Source organism: Haematobia irritans, chromosome 5 (genome assembly GCF_050003625.1).
Source record: "Haematobia irritans isolate KBUSLIRL chromosome 5, ASM5000362v1, whole genome shotgun sequence".
Lineage (NCBI taxonomy): Eukaryota > Metazoa > Arthropoda > Insecta > Diptera > Muscidae > Haematobia > Haematobia irritans.
In genome coordinates this window covers 83149357-83167276 of record NC_134401.1, presented here as the reverse complement: position 1 = coordinate 83167276, position 17920 = coordinate 83149357, and the positions used below count along the sequence as shown (strand labels likewise).

The 17920-nt window shown below is 35.2% G+C and overlaps 1 protein-coding gene across 1 annotated transcript; it reads left to right on the top strand.

Annotated features, from left to right (window-relative positions):
- Positions 1 to 1328: 1328 nt before the first annotated feature.
- On the top strand, positions 1329 to 15328 carry LOC142241883 (odorant receptor 43a-like). Its single transcript, XM_075313723.1, has 7 exons — positions 1329 to 1790; positions 1913 to 2051; positions 2198 to 2465; positions 9152 to 9251; positions 14488 to 14589; positions 14706 to 14813; positions 14916 to 15328. The coding sequence occupies exons 1-7, from the start codon at positions 1488 to 1490 to the stop codon at positions 15018 to 15020; spliced, it is 1125 nt and encodes a 374-aa protein (XP_075169838.1). The 5' UTR covers positions 1329 to 1487; the 3' UTR covers positions 15021 to 15328.
- Positions 15329 to 17920: the final 2592 nt, after the last annotated feature.

Genomic DNA, 17920 nt, shown 5'->3' with positions numbered 1-17920 from the left:
TTGTCAGTAAGAAATTGCTATCCACTTTCAAGTTCATTTTTCGTAAAAAAATATTTTCTCATACAAAAAAATCTTATAGTAAATTGCACTTATTATTTAGAAAATACTTTACATTTCACAAGTAGTTTTATAGCATGACAAACGAATTTTTAACTACCAGTTAAGAAATTTTTTAAGGAAATTTCCATCGTATTTTGTAGGCCATGAACTAAACGATTGCTACTTAGAATTTGTAAAATTTCCTTTCGAGTAGTTAATTTTCGTAGAAGATACGAAAAATGAACTAAAATTCTGGAAAATTCTTGTAATAAATTATTGTAAAAATCTTCTTAAATTTACGAGACACTTTTTTTTCTGTGTATAAAGGAAAACAGCGATTTTGAGATGTCGATATCTCGAAAACAAGGTTTTTCCCACAATTTTTTAATTTACATTTTCGCTTTAAAATCTCTTCTCCTACAATCGAAAAAAATTTTTGTTTGTTTTTAACAACTTTTGCTAAAGTAGATTTGTTCCCACTAATTGAGCGATTTCCGCTTTTTTAATAATGGACTCAATATTAGTGGCATATTAACTCAGTAGGGGCAAAATCAAGTACAGCTCAGCTTAGACATTTCCGTTCTGATTGAGATAAAACTCCCACAAACATGTGCCCTTTAAATTTCTTAAATATGAAAATACTCTTTATCTCGCAAACCTATTTCAATTATACCACACAAATGGTTATGTCTAGCGTATGGTGTAGTCGTCAATGCCCGACTTTCTATTCTACTAACTTGTTTGATTTCGGGTTGTTACTACAAAAAAAATCGAAAATACATTTTTGTGGCATTGCTGAATTCACCTGATTGGTGAAGGATCTCACAACGTCAATTTTATCTGACCTCTTTCAGGGCGGAATAAAGGGATGCGGTAAATATCACAAATTATGATTCTTAGCCGAAATTGGCTGAAAATAATTTGCATATTCACATAGTGAATAACCACCATACAGGCAAATCGTCAGAATGTCATCAAGTGTTACTCAAACCTTTAATTCGATAAAATAATGCAACATTCAATTAGGGAAATTGCCACTTGCACTAATTGGCCATTTCGTGGTATTACGACGGCATTCATACCGAAAATTCATTCAATTTTGAATTTTATTCAATTCACACCCCACACGCTTCACACACATACACACTCTCAAACTCGCAGAATACTGGGCGTTGGGTGGTCATCAATTAGCATAGGTCGCAAATGAAATCCTTGTCGGCCCCAGCAAGGCTTCGGGGCTATTTAAGTGGCGGAATTTCGTCAATACAGACACTTGTCTCACTTGCCTCTGGCTGATTGTCTATTTTTGTATTTGAAGTTTGGTTGTTTCCGTTTCCGCATTGCATTCAAGAGGAAATTTAAACATTCTTCAATTGTCATCGACCGCATAGTATAGTGTGGACCCCACGCTGGTGTTAACTGTGGCTCTCCAATTGTCCAAGGCCAAGATGCTTGAGGACAATCCTATGTTGTCGATAAATGTTAAATTGTGGAAATATTTGGCTGTTGTGTTCCCGGGCCGTGGTAACATTTGGCGCCTCTACGTCTTCGTATTGCCTGTCTGCCTCATGAATGCCATGCAATTCGTTTACTTGTTCCGCATGTGGGGCGATTTGGCACCATTCATTCTGAACACATTCTTTGCCGCAGCTATATTGGATGCTCTCCTGCGTACGTGCCTTGTCATTCTCAATCGGGATAAATTTGAGGCGTTAATGTTGGAATTGGACTCCCTATACAATGAAATAGAAGTAAGAGTGCGTTTGGCCAGGGAGCACGTGATGCCTTAGTCAATCAAGTTATGGTGTTAGGAGGGTAGAAATTGCCAAAATATTTACATATTTTTTATGTCTATTTTTTACTTCATCAATAGAGCGGCAACGATGTCTATGCCAAGAGTAAATTGAGGGAAGCAACGGCGGCTGCCAGGAAAATATCAATTTTCAATTTAACAGCTTCCTTTTTTGATATCGTTGGAGCACTGATATATCCTTTGTTGTGCGAAGGAAGAGGTATGTTGCTCTACAATTTCCGCAAGGTGTCTCCGTGTTTATTGGATGCCGATGTGTCTTTATCAATTACAAATGCCTTCATGTGGTTGTTCTCTGTTATTTTTTTTTGTAATCTTTTGTTGCTTCCCATTGCTGAATTCTGGTAGTACATCCCTTTGGTGTGGCCTTACCGGGTGTTGATATGACCACCACTCCCATCTATGAAATATTTTACATTATGCAGTTTCCCACGCCATTGGCCCTGACCGTTATGTATATGCCTTTCGTTAGCCTCTTTGCTACATTTGCCATGTTCTGTAAGACCGCGTTGATGATATTGCAGCATCGTCTCGAGAACATTTGGGTTGAAGAAGATGATGACGGAAAGTTTGAAGCTTTGAGGAAATGCATTAAATACTACAACCGGCTAACACGGTAAGAATATTTTAAAACAAGATAGAAGGCTGAATATAGAGAAAGAAAATTTTTGGATTCAATCACGAAATTAATTGAGCCAAGAAATTTTTGATTGAAACTTCTCCAAACATGAAATGATTCTATTAATTAGGAACGGCAATTAAAAACTTAATTGATAAATCAGTTTTAGTGATTGATTTTTATTTTAATTAAAATGTTAGTTGAATAAATTAGGTGTTTAATTTAAATAGAATTCGAAAAATGTTTTTGATGTTTGTTTTATGCGTACTTTACAGAATTTTCACATCAAATGAAACCCTTTTCAAATCCTAATTTCAAAATGAAAAATTTTAAAATAAAATGAAATTTTCAAATATATTAACGACTTTTTTCGAGTGATCAAAACAGGTCCGGGTAGCTCGGTTTTTCGTTTTGCACCGATTGTCGGTTTTGTATAAAATCCCATATTCGGTGGACATGTAGAACCGGTGATTTTAATAACATAGAAACCGGTTTTCGTTTTTTTTTAATGTAAACTGAAATAAGAAAAATTCCCGAATGTGTTTGTGGACACTTCCAACATAGTATTCGTCCAAACTGTCTAAAGAAATCCCATAGATAATTCAATAAAATATAAACAATTCGTACATGTTTAATTAGGAACATATCGATGCCTCATTCCAGAGTACGCTATGTCGATTTAACATTGTTTTGATGGAGTTCGCTGTTTTTTAATCGGATTGATGTGAATTGCATCCTGTCAAAAGTTCGAATTTATTGGACATTTCTATCAAAAGTTATGGTTAAGATTGTACTTAGCCTGTGTCTAAAGTTTAAAAAAAATGTCCAATCCAAAAAGGGCAAAAAGCTTTGTTCGGTCTAAAGTGGTCTAAGTCATTTTTAGCCATGTTCTATTATCACTATTTTGAGTTCGTGCATACTAAAACAAACAAATATATACGGCCGTAAGTTCGGCCAGGCTGAAGCTTATGTACCCTCCACCATGGATTGCGTAGAAACTTCTACTGTCATCCACAATCGATTTACTTGGATTGCGGTAAAACTTGCCGATGGCAAGGTATCTTAAAGCTTCCTAACACCGTCTTCTAAATTGCAAGGTAGTCCATACGCGGTAACGGTTGTCTGATAAGTCCCCGGTCTGACACATAGATGGCGTCGCTAGTATTAAATGCATATTATTTTTATATAGTACCAACTTTCAAATGATTCGTGTCAAAATTTGACGTCTGTAAGTCAATTAGTTTGTGAGATAGAGCGTCTTTTGTGAAGCAACTTTTGTTATTGTGAAAAAAAAAAATGGAAAAAAAGGAATTTCGTGTTTTGATAAAATACTGTTTTCTGAAGGGAAAAAATACGGTGGAAGCAAAATCTTGGCTTGATGATGAGTTTCCGGACTCTGCCCCAGGGAAATCAACAATAATTGATTGGTATGCAAAATTCAAGCGTGGTGAAATGACCACGGAGGACGGTGAACGCAGTGAACGCCCGAAAGAGGTGGTTACCGAAGAAAACATCAAAAAACTTCACAAAATGATTTTGAATGACCGTAAAATGAAGTTGATCGAGATAGCAGAGGCGTTAAAGATATCAAATGAACGTATTGGTCATATCATTTATCAATATTTGGATATGCGGAAGCTCTGTGCAAAATGGGTGCCGCGCGAGCTCACATTTGACCAAAAACAACAACGTGTTGATGATTTTGAGCGGTGTTTGCAGCTTTTAACTCGTAATACACCCGAGTTTTTCCATCGATATGTGGCAATGGATGAAACATGGCTCCATCACTACACTCCTGAGTCCAATCGAGAGTCGGCTGAGTGGACAGCGACCGGTGAACCGTCTCCGAAGCGTGGAAAGACTCAAAAGTCCGCTGGCAAAGTGCGCATGGAATAATTTTTATCGATTATCTTCAGAATGGAAAAACCATCAACAGTTACTATTATATGGTGTTATTGGAGCGTTTGAAGGTCGAAATCGCGGCAAAACGGCCCCATATGAAGAAGAAACAAGTAAGTAAAGTCTAAAGTCGGGCGGAGCCGACTATATTATACCCTTCACCACTATGTAGACTCTCAACTACTTCAAACTTGCAGGGAGCTATATAAAGGTTTGCATTTCCAGATACAAATACTTGACGCCCTGAGATGAAACACAATGTTAACATAGTAAAAAAATATGGGAAATATGAAGCGAGCGAAATTTTAATACAAATATACAAAAGAGTATTTATGATTTATCAGGTGATACATATGTATTCGAGATATAGGACAATTTTAGTAATATTTACAATTTTTGATACTTAGCAGTGGGGACTTTACAGGGATATTGGTTAGATCCGGCCAAGATATATGGTCAAGTGTGGGTTGTGATATATTATTTGGTCAAGTCGGGCGGCTTGGAGCCTTATTAAAAACCCAACCGTTCTGTGGAAATTCTGGTATTACAGTGTATAGGATATGATTAAGATATGGGGAAATCATCACAGAATTTTGTGTAAAGTGTGGGAATTTGGCCATATTTGTATAAACCGGAAGAACGAATATATGGAGGCTTTATCTAATTCTGAACCAAATTAGATCAAACTTGACACACTTAGATATCATATTAAATATATTTTCCGTGGAAACTATCCAGTCAATTGGAGGGAAATCCTACTGAAAATGGGTCTAAAATATGAAACAGTCTACCATATTTCCCCCACTCTGGTGTACGTATATATGGCAGCTATATATAATTTGAACCGATTGTGACTAAATTTGACATGCATAGTTAGAATAATAATTCTGCAATCTGTGCAAAATTTCACGTAAATGGAGTATAACTATAGCCTCCGTGATCATATGAGTGTAAATCGGGCGAAAGATATATATGGGAGCTATATCTAAATCTGAACTGATTTCAACCAAATTTGGCACACTTACCGATACTATTAAACGTACTCATTGTGCAAAATTTGAAGCAATTCTGGGCAAAATCTGGATTTTGAGGCAATATAAGTCCAAATCGGACGAAAGATATATATGGGAGCTATATCTAAATATGAACCGATTTTAACCAAATTTGGCACACATATCGACACCGTCAAACGTACTTCTCGTGCAAAATTTGAAGCAAGTCAGGGCAAAACTCTAGCTTTTGAGGCCATATATGTGAAAATCTGACGAAAGCTATATATGTGAACTATATCTACATCTGAATCGATTTCAATCAAATTTAGCAAGCATTGGTAGAATGTCAATTCTACTCTCTGTGCAAAATTTCACGAAAATCGGTAGTGAACTTTGGCCTCTGTTGCCATATGAGTCTAAGTCGGACGAAAGATATATATGGGAGCTATATCTAAATCTGAACCGATTTGGCTGATATTTTGCAAGTTTTTCGAGACTCATAAAATATTCGGATGTACGGAATTTCGGTTGATAAACACGCCAATTATGACCAGATCGGGGATAAATATATATGACAGCTATATCTAAATCTGAACCGATTTTTTCCAAAATCAATAGCGATCGTCTTCGTTCCCCAAAACGACCCTGTGCCAAATTTGAGGACGATCGGACTTAAACTGCGACCTGTACTTTGCGCACAAAAATACATGAACAGACAGACGGACAGACAGACAGACGGACATCGCTAAATCGACTCAGAATTTAATTCTAAGACGATCGGTATACTAAACGATGGGTCTCAGAATTTTCCTTCTTGGCGTTACATACAAATGCACAAACTTATTATACCCTGTACCACAGTAGTGGTGAATGGTATAAAAAGTGTTGTTCCACCAAGACAACGCACCATGCCACAAGTTATTGAGAACGATGGCAAAACTTCATGAATTGGGCTTCGAATTGCTTCCCCACCCTCCGTATTCTGCAGATCTGGCCCAGCGACTTTTTCTTGGATGCTTGCAGGGAAAAAATTTGGCTGCAATGAAGAGGTGATCGCCGAAACTGTGGCCTATTTTGAGGCAAAACCGAAGGAGTACTACCAAAATCAAAAAATTGGAAGGTCGTTTTAATCGTTGTATCGCTCTTGAAGGGAACTATTTTGAATAATAAACACGAATTTTGACAAAAAAAAAAATGTGTTTTTTCCTTTGTTAGACCGGGGACTTGTCAGCCAACTTGTTACAGGAACAGGGCATGAAAAAAAATTCTTCGAAAGAAATGTTTTATTATGTTATTTTAGAAGTTTATTTATTATATATAGTGACAATTTTACTACTTCTGCAAAAAAGAGAACTTACTCACAATGGATTTTGATAGTATGATCTAACACGAAATTTAAAATTTTTAGAGATATTGAATTAATAAAAAAAATTGACAAAATTTTATTTTTATAGAAATTTTTGTCAAAATTTAACTTCTATAGAAAATTATGTTGGCAATCGACTTTTTGTGGAAAATTTTGTAAAAATTTTATTTTTGTAGCAAATTTTTATAAAAAATTTTCGCAAAATTTTATTTCTTTAGAAGATTGAAGTAGTTGGAGATTTTGCAAAATCTACCAAAACTTCAAGAATTCTACCAATCTTCCAAAAAGTAACAATTCTATCATTTTGGTAGAATTCTTCCAACTGTGGCAACCGTGAGAGCATGACATAAATGAAATCAATTGTACACTGTTAGAAAAATATGTTTTTCATATGTTCCGATATAAACAAAATGTGTTTCGGGCACGATTTTAAACCACAATATATTTAAGAGCGAACATGTAATGTTCCTAAACTAACACTAAATGTTTGGGACATCTATGTTAATATGTTAGAATATATTATGTTTGGGGCATGAATGTTTCATAAAAATAATATGTGTGAATGTAAACATATATAAATTAACAAATTTTGAGTAAACATATATATGTTGTGATATTTTATTCAGAGAGCGACAAAAAGAGAGTATAGAGAAAGAAAAAGAGATGGAAACCGGGAGGGTTGACGAAAGATATCAACACAACAAAGCGAGAGAATGAAAAAAGAACAATTTCTGTGAAACCGCTTGTATGTTGTTTCGGAAAACTGTTTTATGATAAGGCTAAAAATTTGATATGCTTAAGTCTAAACATTATTTAATTTGAATAAAGAGAATAGACATTCGGAACCAAGAGAATAGACATTTGAAAAAAACTGCATATGTTTTCGCCTTGAGAGCAGCATTTTATGCATGTGTGAACATGTGTTTTGTTTATCATTTTGGCATTATGGGCACAATTTTTCGTTAAAATAAATCAGGGATCTTCATAAAAATAACGAAAGGGCACTATACTCTTTTTAGAGTTGGGACAGTAAAATGAAATAAGGAGGAAATAGTGAAAAATTACACAGTAAAATGTAAAAAACAAACTTTAGTTCCTCTTTATTAAAAAGTAGTCCACGAGGAGTTGACGGACACCATCAAATATAAAAGCGGACATTAAGTTCGAGTTTTACAGCTAAAACAAGTTAAAAAGTTTATTTTCTTTAAAATGAATTATTAAAGAAAAATAAAAGGAATTTTAGAGAGATGGTGTTAAGTGCTAGTAAAAAAATGTTCACTCCTAAATAAATTTATGTTTATATTATAAAATTATGTATGTATGTTTATACTCGACTCCACGTTCTTCTTTTGTTAGTTTTTGATTTCCTTCCAAATTTTAAAGTTTTGTACAATAACAGTTTTTTTTTTTAAAGTTGTTATTTTTGCAATAAAAAATAATATTTTATCCAAAAATCAGTCAATTTCGTTTATATCAAGCACTGTTACTGACTATAAATCTTTAAAAACACACATTTCGAAGTTTCATTTAAAAAAATTTAATATAGTATAAATATAAATGTTTTAATTAAAAAAAAAAAACAAAAAATGTTCGGTCGGAGCAGGGATTGAACCCACGACCCTTTGTATGCAAGGCAGACATGCTAACCACTGCTCCACGTGGCAAACAAATGTATGTTTCTGTTAAATAATGTTATGTTTGCATGGGCTCGTGGGCGCTGCAAACTATGCTATATAAATGTAACTTAAAACGATAATTATCTACTAGTGACTATAACAGCTACGTAGCCCAGTGGATAGTGTGTTGGCTTACAAACTGTATGGTCCTCGGTTCGATTCTCCGTGCAGGCGAAAGGTAAAATTTAAAAAATTTATAAAAGTGAACAATTTCTTCAACATTATTTGTATTACAGAAAAAGGTGCCAATAACTAAAAAATTTCGTGGAAGTGAAAATTACGAGTATGTTAGGGAATGAGCACAATCGTGTTTGGGAAAAATTCTTCCAAGCATATAATATTTTTGGCTCAAAATGCTTCCAAACATATAATATGTTCACATAAAACAAACATATTAATGTTTCGGCAGTATGCAATAATATATGTGCTTCCTGCAAAATATGTTTGGAACATATGTTAAAGAAGCGATTTTTTTTGAGGGTGTAGGTTTGGAATAAAAAGTTGTTCATTTTCTTTAGAAATAAAAAAATCGTTCTTCAAACTTCAAAAATATATATTTTTGCTTCTGCATTATATGAAATACATAACATATATAATCAAATTTCAAAAGCATATGGATAAATGAAAATCCATAATAAACTACTTACTCAATTTCTTTTAGAGATTATTTGTAACTATCATTTCTGTATTTAGGAATAACATGTGACATGTTTACATTCAAATTAAAAGTTTATTTATTTTTAATTACAGATATGTCAACAACTTCAACTCCATGGTGACGTATATCGTTTGCGTTGAGTTCCTTCTGTTTGGGGCCATTATATGCTCACTTTTATTTTGCATGAACATTGTAAGTTGATTGGATCGTAATTTATAGATTTCCACGGGTGACACCGTGGTGCAATAGTTAGTATGCCGGCCATACATACATAGGGTCATGGGTTCAATCCCAGTTTTCGACAGAATATCAAAAAGTTTATTCCCTTATGACATTTTTGAATATATTAGAGCTTCTGTAAGTGATTTCATCGCAATGTGAAACTTCTTTCGGTCCCAACTATGTTATAAAAAGGAAGTCTCATGTCATTGAACTTAACATGGAATCGTGTAGAACACAGAAGAGAGCAGTTCACGACAATAGTATGAACTGTACAATATGAGTTTGAAATAATGGACTGCCACTAAACTTAACCTAATTTTCATTGTTGTCAAACTCTGTTTAACAGTTCCGAAGATTAAGAATTAAGGATTTTATCCAAAAATTCTTATGAGGCACCATACGATTTAATTGACATCGAGCCATATTCTCATATAATTCTTATATAATTCTCCACCATAGGATGGGTGATATACTAACTTTGTTACGTCGTTTATACATCGAAATGGACATATAATGTGTATATGTTCTGGGACGTGGTGAAATTCCGAGTCGATCTAGCGATCCAAGCTACAGTGGATAACAGATATAAGAAACTAAGTAAAATACACAATTTTTGTTTCTTATATGCGTTTTTTCTTATAGGCAATTATTATTCAAAAGAAAACGAGTGTATGGTGTTTTTAATGACTTTCTTACACCCATAGAAAAAATCGTGAACGGTGTCATTTCAAAACGTTTCGTTCATGAAACACATGTGTTGTCAAACTGAGAACAGACGGGGTCAATCTGACAAAGTTAAAATGACACCATCCGTTGTCAAAACAACAACGAGCGTTCATGATCTGAAAACGTAATGGTTACGAATTTATAAACAAAATTAAAAAAAAAAAAAATATTTCCGCAACTGTGACTCGAACCTGTGTTGTGCACACCATAAAGGGTGATACGGTCAAAATTTGGTCAATATAAACTTGACGTATTACTTTCAATTTTGCATTTAAAAGACCTGAACACCCCTCATTTTGAAGGTGTACACACAATGTTGCTCCTATTTTGATTTTGGAATTCACTCTTCAGTTGTCAAAATGCCGTCCAAGCAAGAAGAGCAGCGTATCAAAATTTTGCTCGCGCATCGCGAAAATCCGAGCTACTCGCACGCAAAGCTGGCAAAATCGCTAAAAGTTGCCAAATCAACCGTTACAAATGTAATTAAAGTGTTTGGGGAACGTTTGTCTGGATCGGGGGAAATCGAAAACCGGAAGCCGCTGAGACGACAAAGAGAGTTGCAGGTAGTTTCAAGCGAAACCCTAACCTCTCTTTCCGAGATGCCGCAAATAAGCTGGGTGTATCGTCTACAACCGTGCATCGAGCCAAAACACGAGCCGGACTATCGACTTACAAGAAGGTAGTGACTCCAAATCGCGATGATAAAAAAATACGACGGCCAAAGCGCTATCCCGGAGGCTGTACACGACGATGCTGACGAAGTTTGACTGCGTGGTAATGGACGACGAAACCTACGTCAAAGCCGACTACTAGCAGCTTCCGGGACAGGAGTTTTATACGGCAAAAGGAAGGCGAAAGGTAGCAGATTTTTCAAGCACATAAAATTGTCAAAGTTCGCAAAGAAATATCTGGTTTGGCAACCCATCTGTACCTGTGGCTTGAAAAGCAGCATTTTCATAGCTTCCGAGACTGTCAACCAAGAAATTTACGTGAAAGAGTGTTTGAATAAACGTCTGCTGCCTTTCCTGAAGAAACACGGTTGTTCCGTACTGTTTTGGCCGGATTTGGCATCTTGCCATTACGGTAAAAAGGCCATGGAGTGGTACGCCGCCAACAACGTGCAGGTGGTTCATAAGGACAATAACCCTCCCAACACGCCAGAGCTCCGCCCAATTGAGAAATACTGGGATTTTGGCAAGCGGAACCTAATCCAATTTCGTTTGATCTGGTTGAAATTTGGTACGTGATATTACCATATGCCCTGTAACAACTATGATACGATTGGTCTATATAAACCAATCCCCAGATTTAACTTTTTGAGTCTCCTGTGAGAGCAAATTTCATCCGATCTGAAATTTGACCCGCTAATTATTATGCGAAAATGCGTTCATAATTATTTATAGACACCTGTATATAAACCGATTAAGATAGTAAGTGACTTATAAGAGGTTTACATTTTATATTTCGGGGTTGGGCAACCCTAGTGACAGCTGACAACTGACAGCTCCATCGTAAATCTTGACATTTTTGAAGAACATTTTGATCATTTTGACATACGTGCATTATTTGTATTGTTTAATGCAATTTAAAGGATTCATCTAGCCCCAAAAAAATTGCAATTCAATTATGAACATTTTTGTGCGTTTATTTTTTAAAACTTTCGACGTTGATTAACTCAACAACAGTGCATCGATGAACTTTACTCAATTTTTGGCGATGAAACTCCGTCAAGGACCAGTGTTTATCAATTGTATGGTCAATTCAACCGAGGTCGTAGTTCACTCTAATATCGTGAAGGTCGTCCAAAATCAGTCGTTGTTCCGGAAACCACACTGTTAGAAAAATATGTTTTTCATATGTTCCGACATAAACAAAATGTGTTTCGGGCACAATTTTTAAACTCAATACATTTAAGTGCAAACATGTAATGTTCCTAATCTAGCAATAAATGTTTGCGACACATACGTTAATATGTTTCAAACTTTTTGTCGAAAAGTGGTTTCGCCAGAGTGTAATCCACTATGTTAGGCGCATCTGGAATTATTTTGAGGACCGAACTGTGACCGTACATTTTTTCCGACCACAGCGATAGCTCGCGCAACCGCACAGCAGTTGTTGCAGCTGACTGTTTTGCCAAAATGTCTAAAGGCAATAGATGCAGCATGACATTAAGGGAATCTGTTCCTGTCTTACTGATTCTCCTGAGATACACAAGCACACCATACGCTGAACATTATCTAAACCTGTCGGTTGCTGAAGTGCCGGCCACCAGACTACAACACCACATAGCATTATAGGTCTAACCACTGCCGTGTATAGCCAATGAGCACGTAAGGAAATAGTAGTCGATTGTTCGACACCTGAAGAAGCGGTTGATTCGTTCAGAGTGCATGTTTTGGAGATACTTCAGAGTGGCAAAAGTGCTGCGATAAGTGGTTTATACATGCAAATTAAAAAAAAAAAAACAATAAAGACATTTTCGTTGATTAATATTTGTTTTTGCGCAAAAGTGGTAAAATCGGAAATTTTTACTTAACCCTTGTGTATGTGATAACACTGGAAGCGATACCAGCGTGGCGAGGTCCCGTGGGACCTACAATAGAAAAAGGATAGTAGAGAGGTTATCCCTACTATATTTTTCGATCATATGCACAAATTGCGTATAAATACTTGGTTATTTAATTATTAATATAAATTTTATATTTAAATGTTTGATAAGTATACTAGAGGACCTGATGTTTGTCGCAGGCGTGGTACCTATAAGTATCCTTATACGTACCAAGCAACAATATATTGTTTTGGTAGTTGAATGTTCTTTACAAACTGGATTTTTGAAGGAAAAACAATATGATATTTTTAGTGGCGATCGTTTTGTTCGCAGTATTATGTGCATAGTAGTTGTTTCAAAATTGGTCCAAATTGAGGCACATCTTGCCAAATTCCAGGAGCCGATGGGTCTGGATGTATAGAAATATAAAAACTTAGATCGACCAAGATTTCCATGAAGTTCAAATAACTTTTTTTGCACTTTTAATTTCAGTAAAGTGAATATATCCACGGAAGACATAAAATTATGTACTACCAAGCAACGAAACCAATGGAAACTTCAAAAATGACAGATTCTTCCAAATAACGTTATTTTCTGAAAGGATGTTAGTGTTATTAATTGTTCCAAATACGAAAATCGCAATACGCTGCTTTTTAAACTGTGCTAAAACCACAAATGTAATTAGTGGTACGTCCCCTTGGACTAGAGGTGTGCACGTGACACGAAATTGTCGTGACTCACGAACATTTTCGAGATTCGTGCGTGAGTCGTGAGTCACGCTCATGAAAACAGCGTGAGTGTGCGTGAGCGTGATTAACAAACCAAAATGTCGTGCGTGAGCGTGAGTCACGAAAATAATATCTTCGTGAGTGTGCGTGAGTAAAGAATTACACTTACGAAAATATTCCTGCTCTCCAACATAAAACGCTTAAGAGTTAAATTCAATTACAATTTTAGTGACACCTGGGATGTTAAGAGTTTAATAACACTCTCGATTTTAATAATGCTCATGTTTTCAGACACTTCGGTAAGGTAAATTAATCATAAAATTATTCGTGAGTCACGATATATTTCGTGAGTCACGATATTTTTCATGAGTCACGGTATTTTTCGTGAGTCACGACGTTTTCGTGCGTGAGTACAAATTTTCTTTTCGTGAGTGTGCGTGAGCGTGAGTCCTACCAAAAAATATCGTGCGTGAGTGTGCGTGAGTATGATTTTTCAGTCGTGAGTGTGCGTGAGCGTGAGTAAACTATTACTCACGTGCACACCTCTACCTTGGACCTCATCACGCAGAATCGCACTAAACTTTTTCAAATACCTATAAAAACCGATTTAATGATTCAATCACATAAAAGTTTAAAGTTTTCGACTTAAAACACTTCAGTACAAGAATTCAAACCATCAAGCTGAAATTCATATAAAAGAAAAAGTTATGTATGAATAAAAATCAAAAAGGTCCAGCGGGACCTCATCACGCACAGAAGGGTTAAGAAATTTTGAATAACATTGGGAATATAATCTCTGGGTGGTCAAACTTGACCTGCTTGCAGACAAAAAACGAATAAAGGATGTAGCCATCGTAAGATCGTCTTAGCCGGTCATGAAGACATATACTTTATATAGTCGGAAATCAGTATATCGATGTATTACAAACGGAATGACAAACGTATTATACCAACATCACCACTCTATTGTGGTGGGTATTAAAACTAAAACAAACATAAAAAATAAAAACAATGTCTGGGTATATTTAATACAGCTAACATGCCATTATTAAATTTTTTAAAAGTACATAGAGAATACAATTATATATAAAACACGCCTTATATTGAATAAACACTCATTGACTTCTTGGACAAATGCAAACATTGTCCTTGTACCGAATGTTTACTTCATGTTTGTTTAAGGAACAATAATCTTCTCTTACAGATTGAATCATTTACACAAATCATCTCGATAATCATGTACATATTGACCATGATGTATGTCCTATTCACCTATTACTGGCATGCCAATGAAATGCTAATGGAGGTAAGTACATAAACATTTCACTCTCTTAAGGTAAAGACCATCTCCACTTAGAGTGAATTAAATATTTATTAATCGATATTCCTGCATCCTTTCTTTACTACTGCCAATGCCAATAGAGCGTGAAAGTATCCGAAGCAGCTTATGCTATTCCTTGGTATTATGCCAATCCTCAGTTTCGTAAAACTCTCCTCTTGTTCATAATCCGGACACAGAAGCCTTTACAGGTAATGCCAACAGTAGAAACCCTTCGATGTTTTTCTTTTTTTTGTTTGATTTGTAAGTGGAAATATAGCCTCTAGTCTCATAAATATTGAATTATGTTCCAGATTATGTTGGGCAATGTCTATCCAATGACTTTGGTTACATTCCAATCGTTGTTGAACACTTCTTATACCTACTTTACAATGCTGCGGGGCCTGTACAATCAATGAAGAGTAACACGGCGTTTACTTGAGGAAAAAAAATGAAAGGAAAATAGAAAATTGCACCCTTCAGAATCAGCACTCATGAATTGTAGATGTCACACTTTCACCAAATCCTAGAGAAATTTTTTGAACTTTAGTAGCAGTGAATTCACATTGACTTCATCAGCCAATGAATCTGATTGCAGTGGATATGAAAACTAACAAAACTCCTCAGAACCCAACAGAGTAGAGGGAGCGACTCACAGCCAATGCACTTTCTCTAAATAGCATTAAGAGATTTTTATGTTGGTTCATAAACATTTATCACAATGGCATTCAAATTGTTTTTAATTTCGCAAAAAGTTCTCCTAAAGGTAAGGTCTGCACAGAGTAAACACAACTTTTGGCCAGCTATGGATACTACCATGGCCAGAAGCATCCTTAGTTGCAACTACTTACAATGTTAGACTATGATAATGATACCACTACCACTTAAAGAAATTATGACTCCAAGCCTAGGTGTAAAATTAAAAATGCATTAAGTCATGTTTGCCTTGGGCCATTTACCATAGTTTGCAATCTACAAAATTGGCAACAGTTGGGAAGGGGATTTGTAAATGTTAGCCTGTTTTTATACTGTATGCCTTGCAGTTGTTCGATATGCAAAATTTAAGAAGTGATTTTAGTTTTAAGGTGGGTATTATACGCGTGAAACGTTAACTGGAAGTGAGAAAAGTACACTGAAAAAACCATGCGCGGTTCCAACAATTTTGTCTTTACTTTCAAAATTTTGGTACACTCAAAAAAAGTGAACTCTCTATTTCACTAAAGCCAATTTAACTTTATTTTAGTTCATGGAATTATTATGTTTGGAGAAAGTTTCCTTTACTCTAATAATATTTTGTGTACGTTAGTTAAATTAACTAAAACCGAGGAAAAAAATATACTCAAATGAAGCATAAAGATTAACTAAATTCGTGTCTTCCACAAAATAGTTCAGAATTTCTTTAAATTTGTAAATTTTACCAAAAATGCGTCCATCGTGAACTTCGTATGTCACTAAAGACATTCTTGCAATTTTGAACTCCAAGTTTTTCCTTCAAACTACAAAATTTTCTTTAACAAGTGAAAAAACTTAGTTATGTCTAATAAATGTTCTTGAATTTGTCGAAAAATATTTACTTATTTTTATTACATCGGCGTGATGCCAACGTTTGTAATACTGTTTAGTTAAAATTTTCTACAAATATTAAAAATTTTCTATAATTAACCGAAAGTTTTGTTCCTGGTGGATTCACTGTGTAGTGATTCCGAGCCAAAAAAGCGGAGAATACAAGTAAGGATGCTTTTAAGACACAATTCTCTTTTAAATTTGGGTTTTGTGTACTTGCTTTTAGGAAGCAAATTTTAATTTTTCGTTTTTTCAGCTTTTTTTCTTCATATGCTATCAAAGTCCATTAAAAACGAGTTAACGACAATTTTATTTTCCAAATTAAGACTCGACTTCCAGTACAAATTATGCTATGTTTCAAGTAAAAAACGTCTTTAAAATAAAGTGTTGAAAAACGTGTTCTATATTTGAACGAGTTTTTGCTTTGTAGTCAAGATACAAAAGACAACTAATTTAAAGACAATTTCATTAAATTTAAAGAATTTTTCTGAATTATTAAAGTCAAGTTGACCTTAGCCCAAACATTTTTTCATTCATGTTATGGTACCCATTTTTAAGACAAATCACTTAATTATAAGGACAATATGACTTCATTGCAAAGTTTATCGACTTTTGGACAAGGAAAAAAAACTTTATGTTAGAGAAATGCATCTTCTATGCTAAGCAAAATTTGCATTCGTATTCTAAAGACATGAAATCTTTGACCTCACGACAATATTTTTTTCAGTGTAGAGAAGTCTTACTGACTATGGGAGTTACATCTAAATCCTAAACGATACACTCGAAGGGAAAAGTGAATAATAGAGGAAAACAAGTATATACGGCCGTAAGTTCGGCCAGGCCGAAGCTTATGTACCCTCCATCATGGATTGCGTAGAAACTTCTACTGAAGACTGTCATCCACAATCGAATTACTTGGGTTGCGGTAACACTTGCCGATGGCAAGGTATCTTAAAACTTCCTAACACCGTCTTCTAAATTACAAGATAGTCCATACGTAGTATATATTAAACTAAAAAACTATATTAAACTAATTTCTTATAGAAATAAAATTTTGACAAAATTTTCTATAGAAATAACATTTTGACAATGTTTTCCATAAAAAAAAAAATTTTGGTAGATTATTTGTGGCTCGAGTGGCATGAATATGAACCGATATGCACCAATTTTTGTGTGATTAGGGATCGGCTATATATAACTATAGACCGATATGAACCAATTTTGGCATGGATATTAGCGGCCTTATACTAACACCACGTTGCAAATTTCAACCGGATCGGATGAATTTTGTTCCTCCAAGAGGCTCCGGAGATCAAATCTGGGGAACTGTTTATATGGGGGCTATATATAATTATGGACCGATATGGACCAATTCTTGCGTGTTTGTTAGATACCACATTCTAACACCATGTTCCGAATTTCAACCGGATCGGATGAATTTTGCTCCTCCAAGAGGCTCTGGAGGACAAATCTGGGAATCGATTTATATGGGGGCTATATATAATTATGGACCGATATGGACCAATTTTTGCATGGTAATTAGATATACCAACACCATGTACCAAATTTCAGCCGGATCGAATGAAACTTTCGTTTCTTAGAGGCTCCGCAAGCCAAATCGGGGGATCGGTTTATATGGGGGCTATATATAATTACGGACCGATGTGGACCAATTTTTGCATGGTTATTAGAGACCATATACTTACACCATGTACCGAATTTCAGCCGGATCGGATGAAATTTACTTCTCTTAGAG

Bases quoted from the DNA above. Each gene is read 5' to 3' on its own strand.
- LOC142241883 (XM_075313723.1), top strand. From the start codon at position 1,488: ATGCTTGAGGACAATCCTATGTTGTCGATAAATGTTAAATTGTGGAAA. The intron at 2,466-9,151 runs GTAAGAATATTT...TTTTAATTACAG, and splicing joins TACTACAACCGGCTAACACG to ATATGTCAACAACTTCAACT. The intron at 9,252-14,487 runs GTAAGTTGATTG...CTTCTCTTACAG, and splicing joins TTTTATTTTGCATGAACATT to ATTGAATCATTTACACAAAT.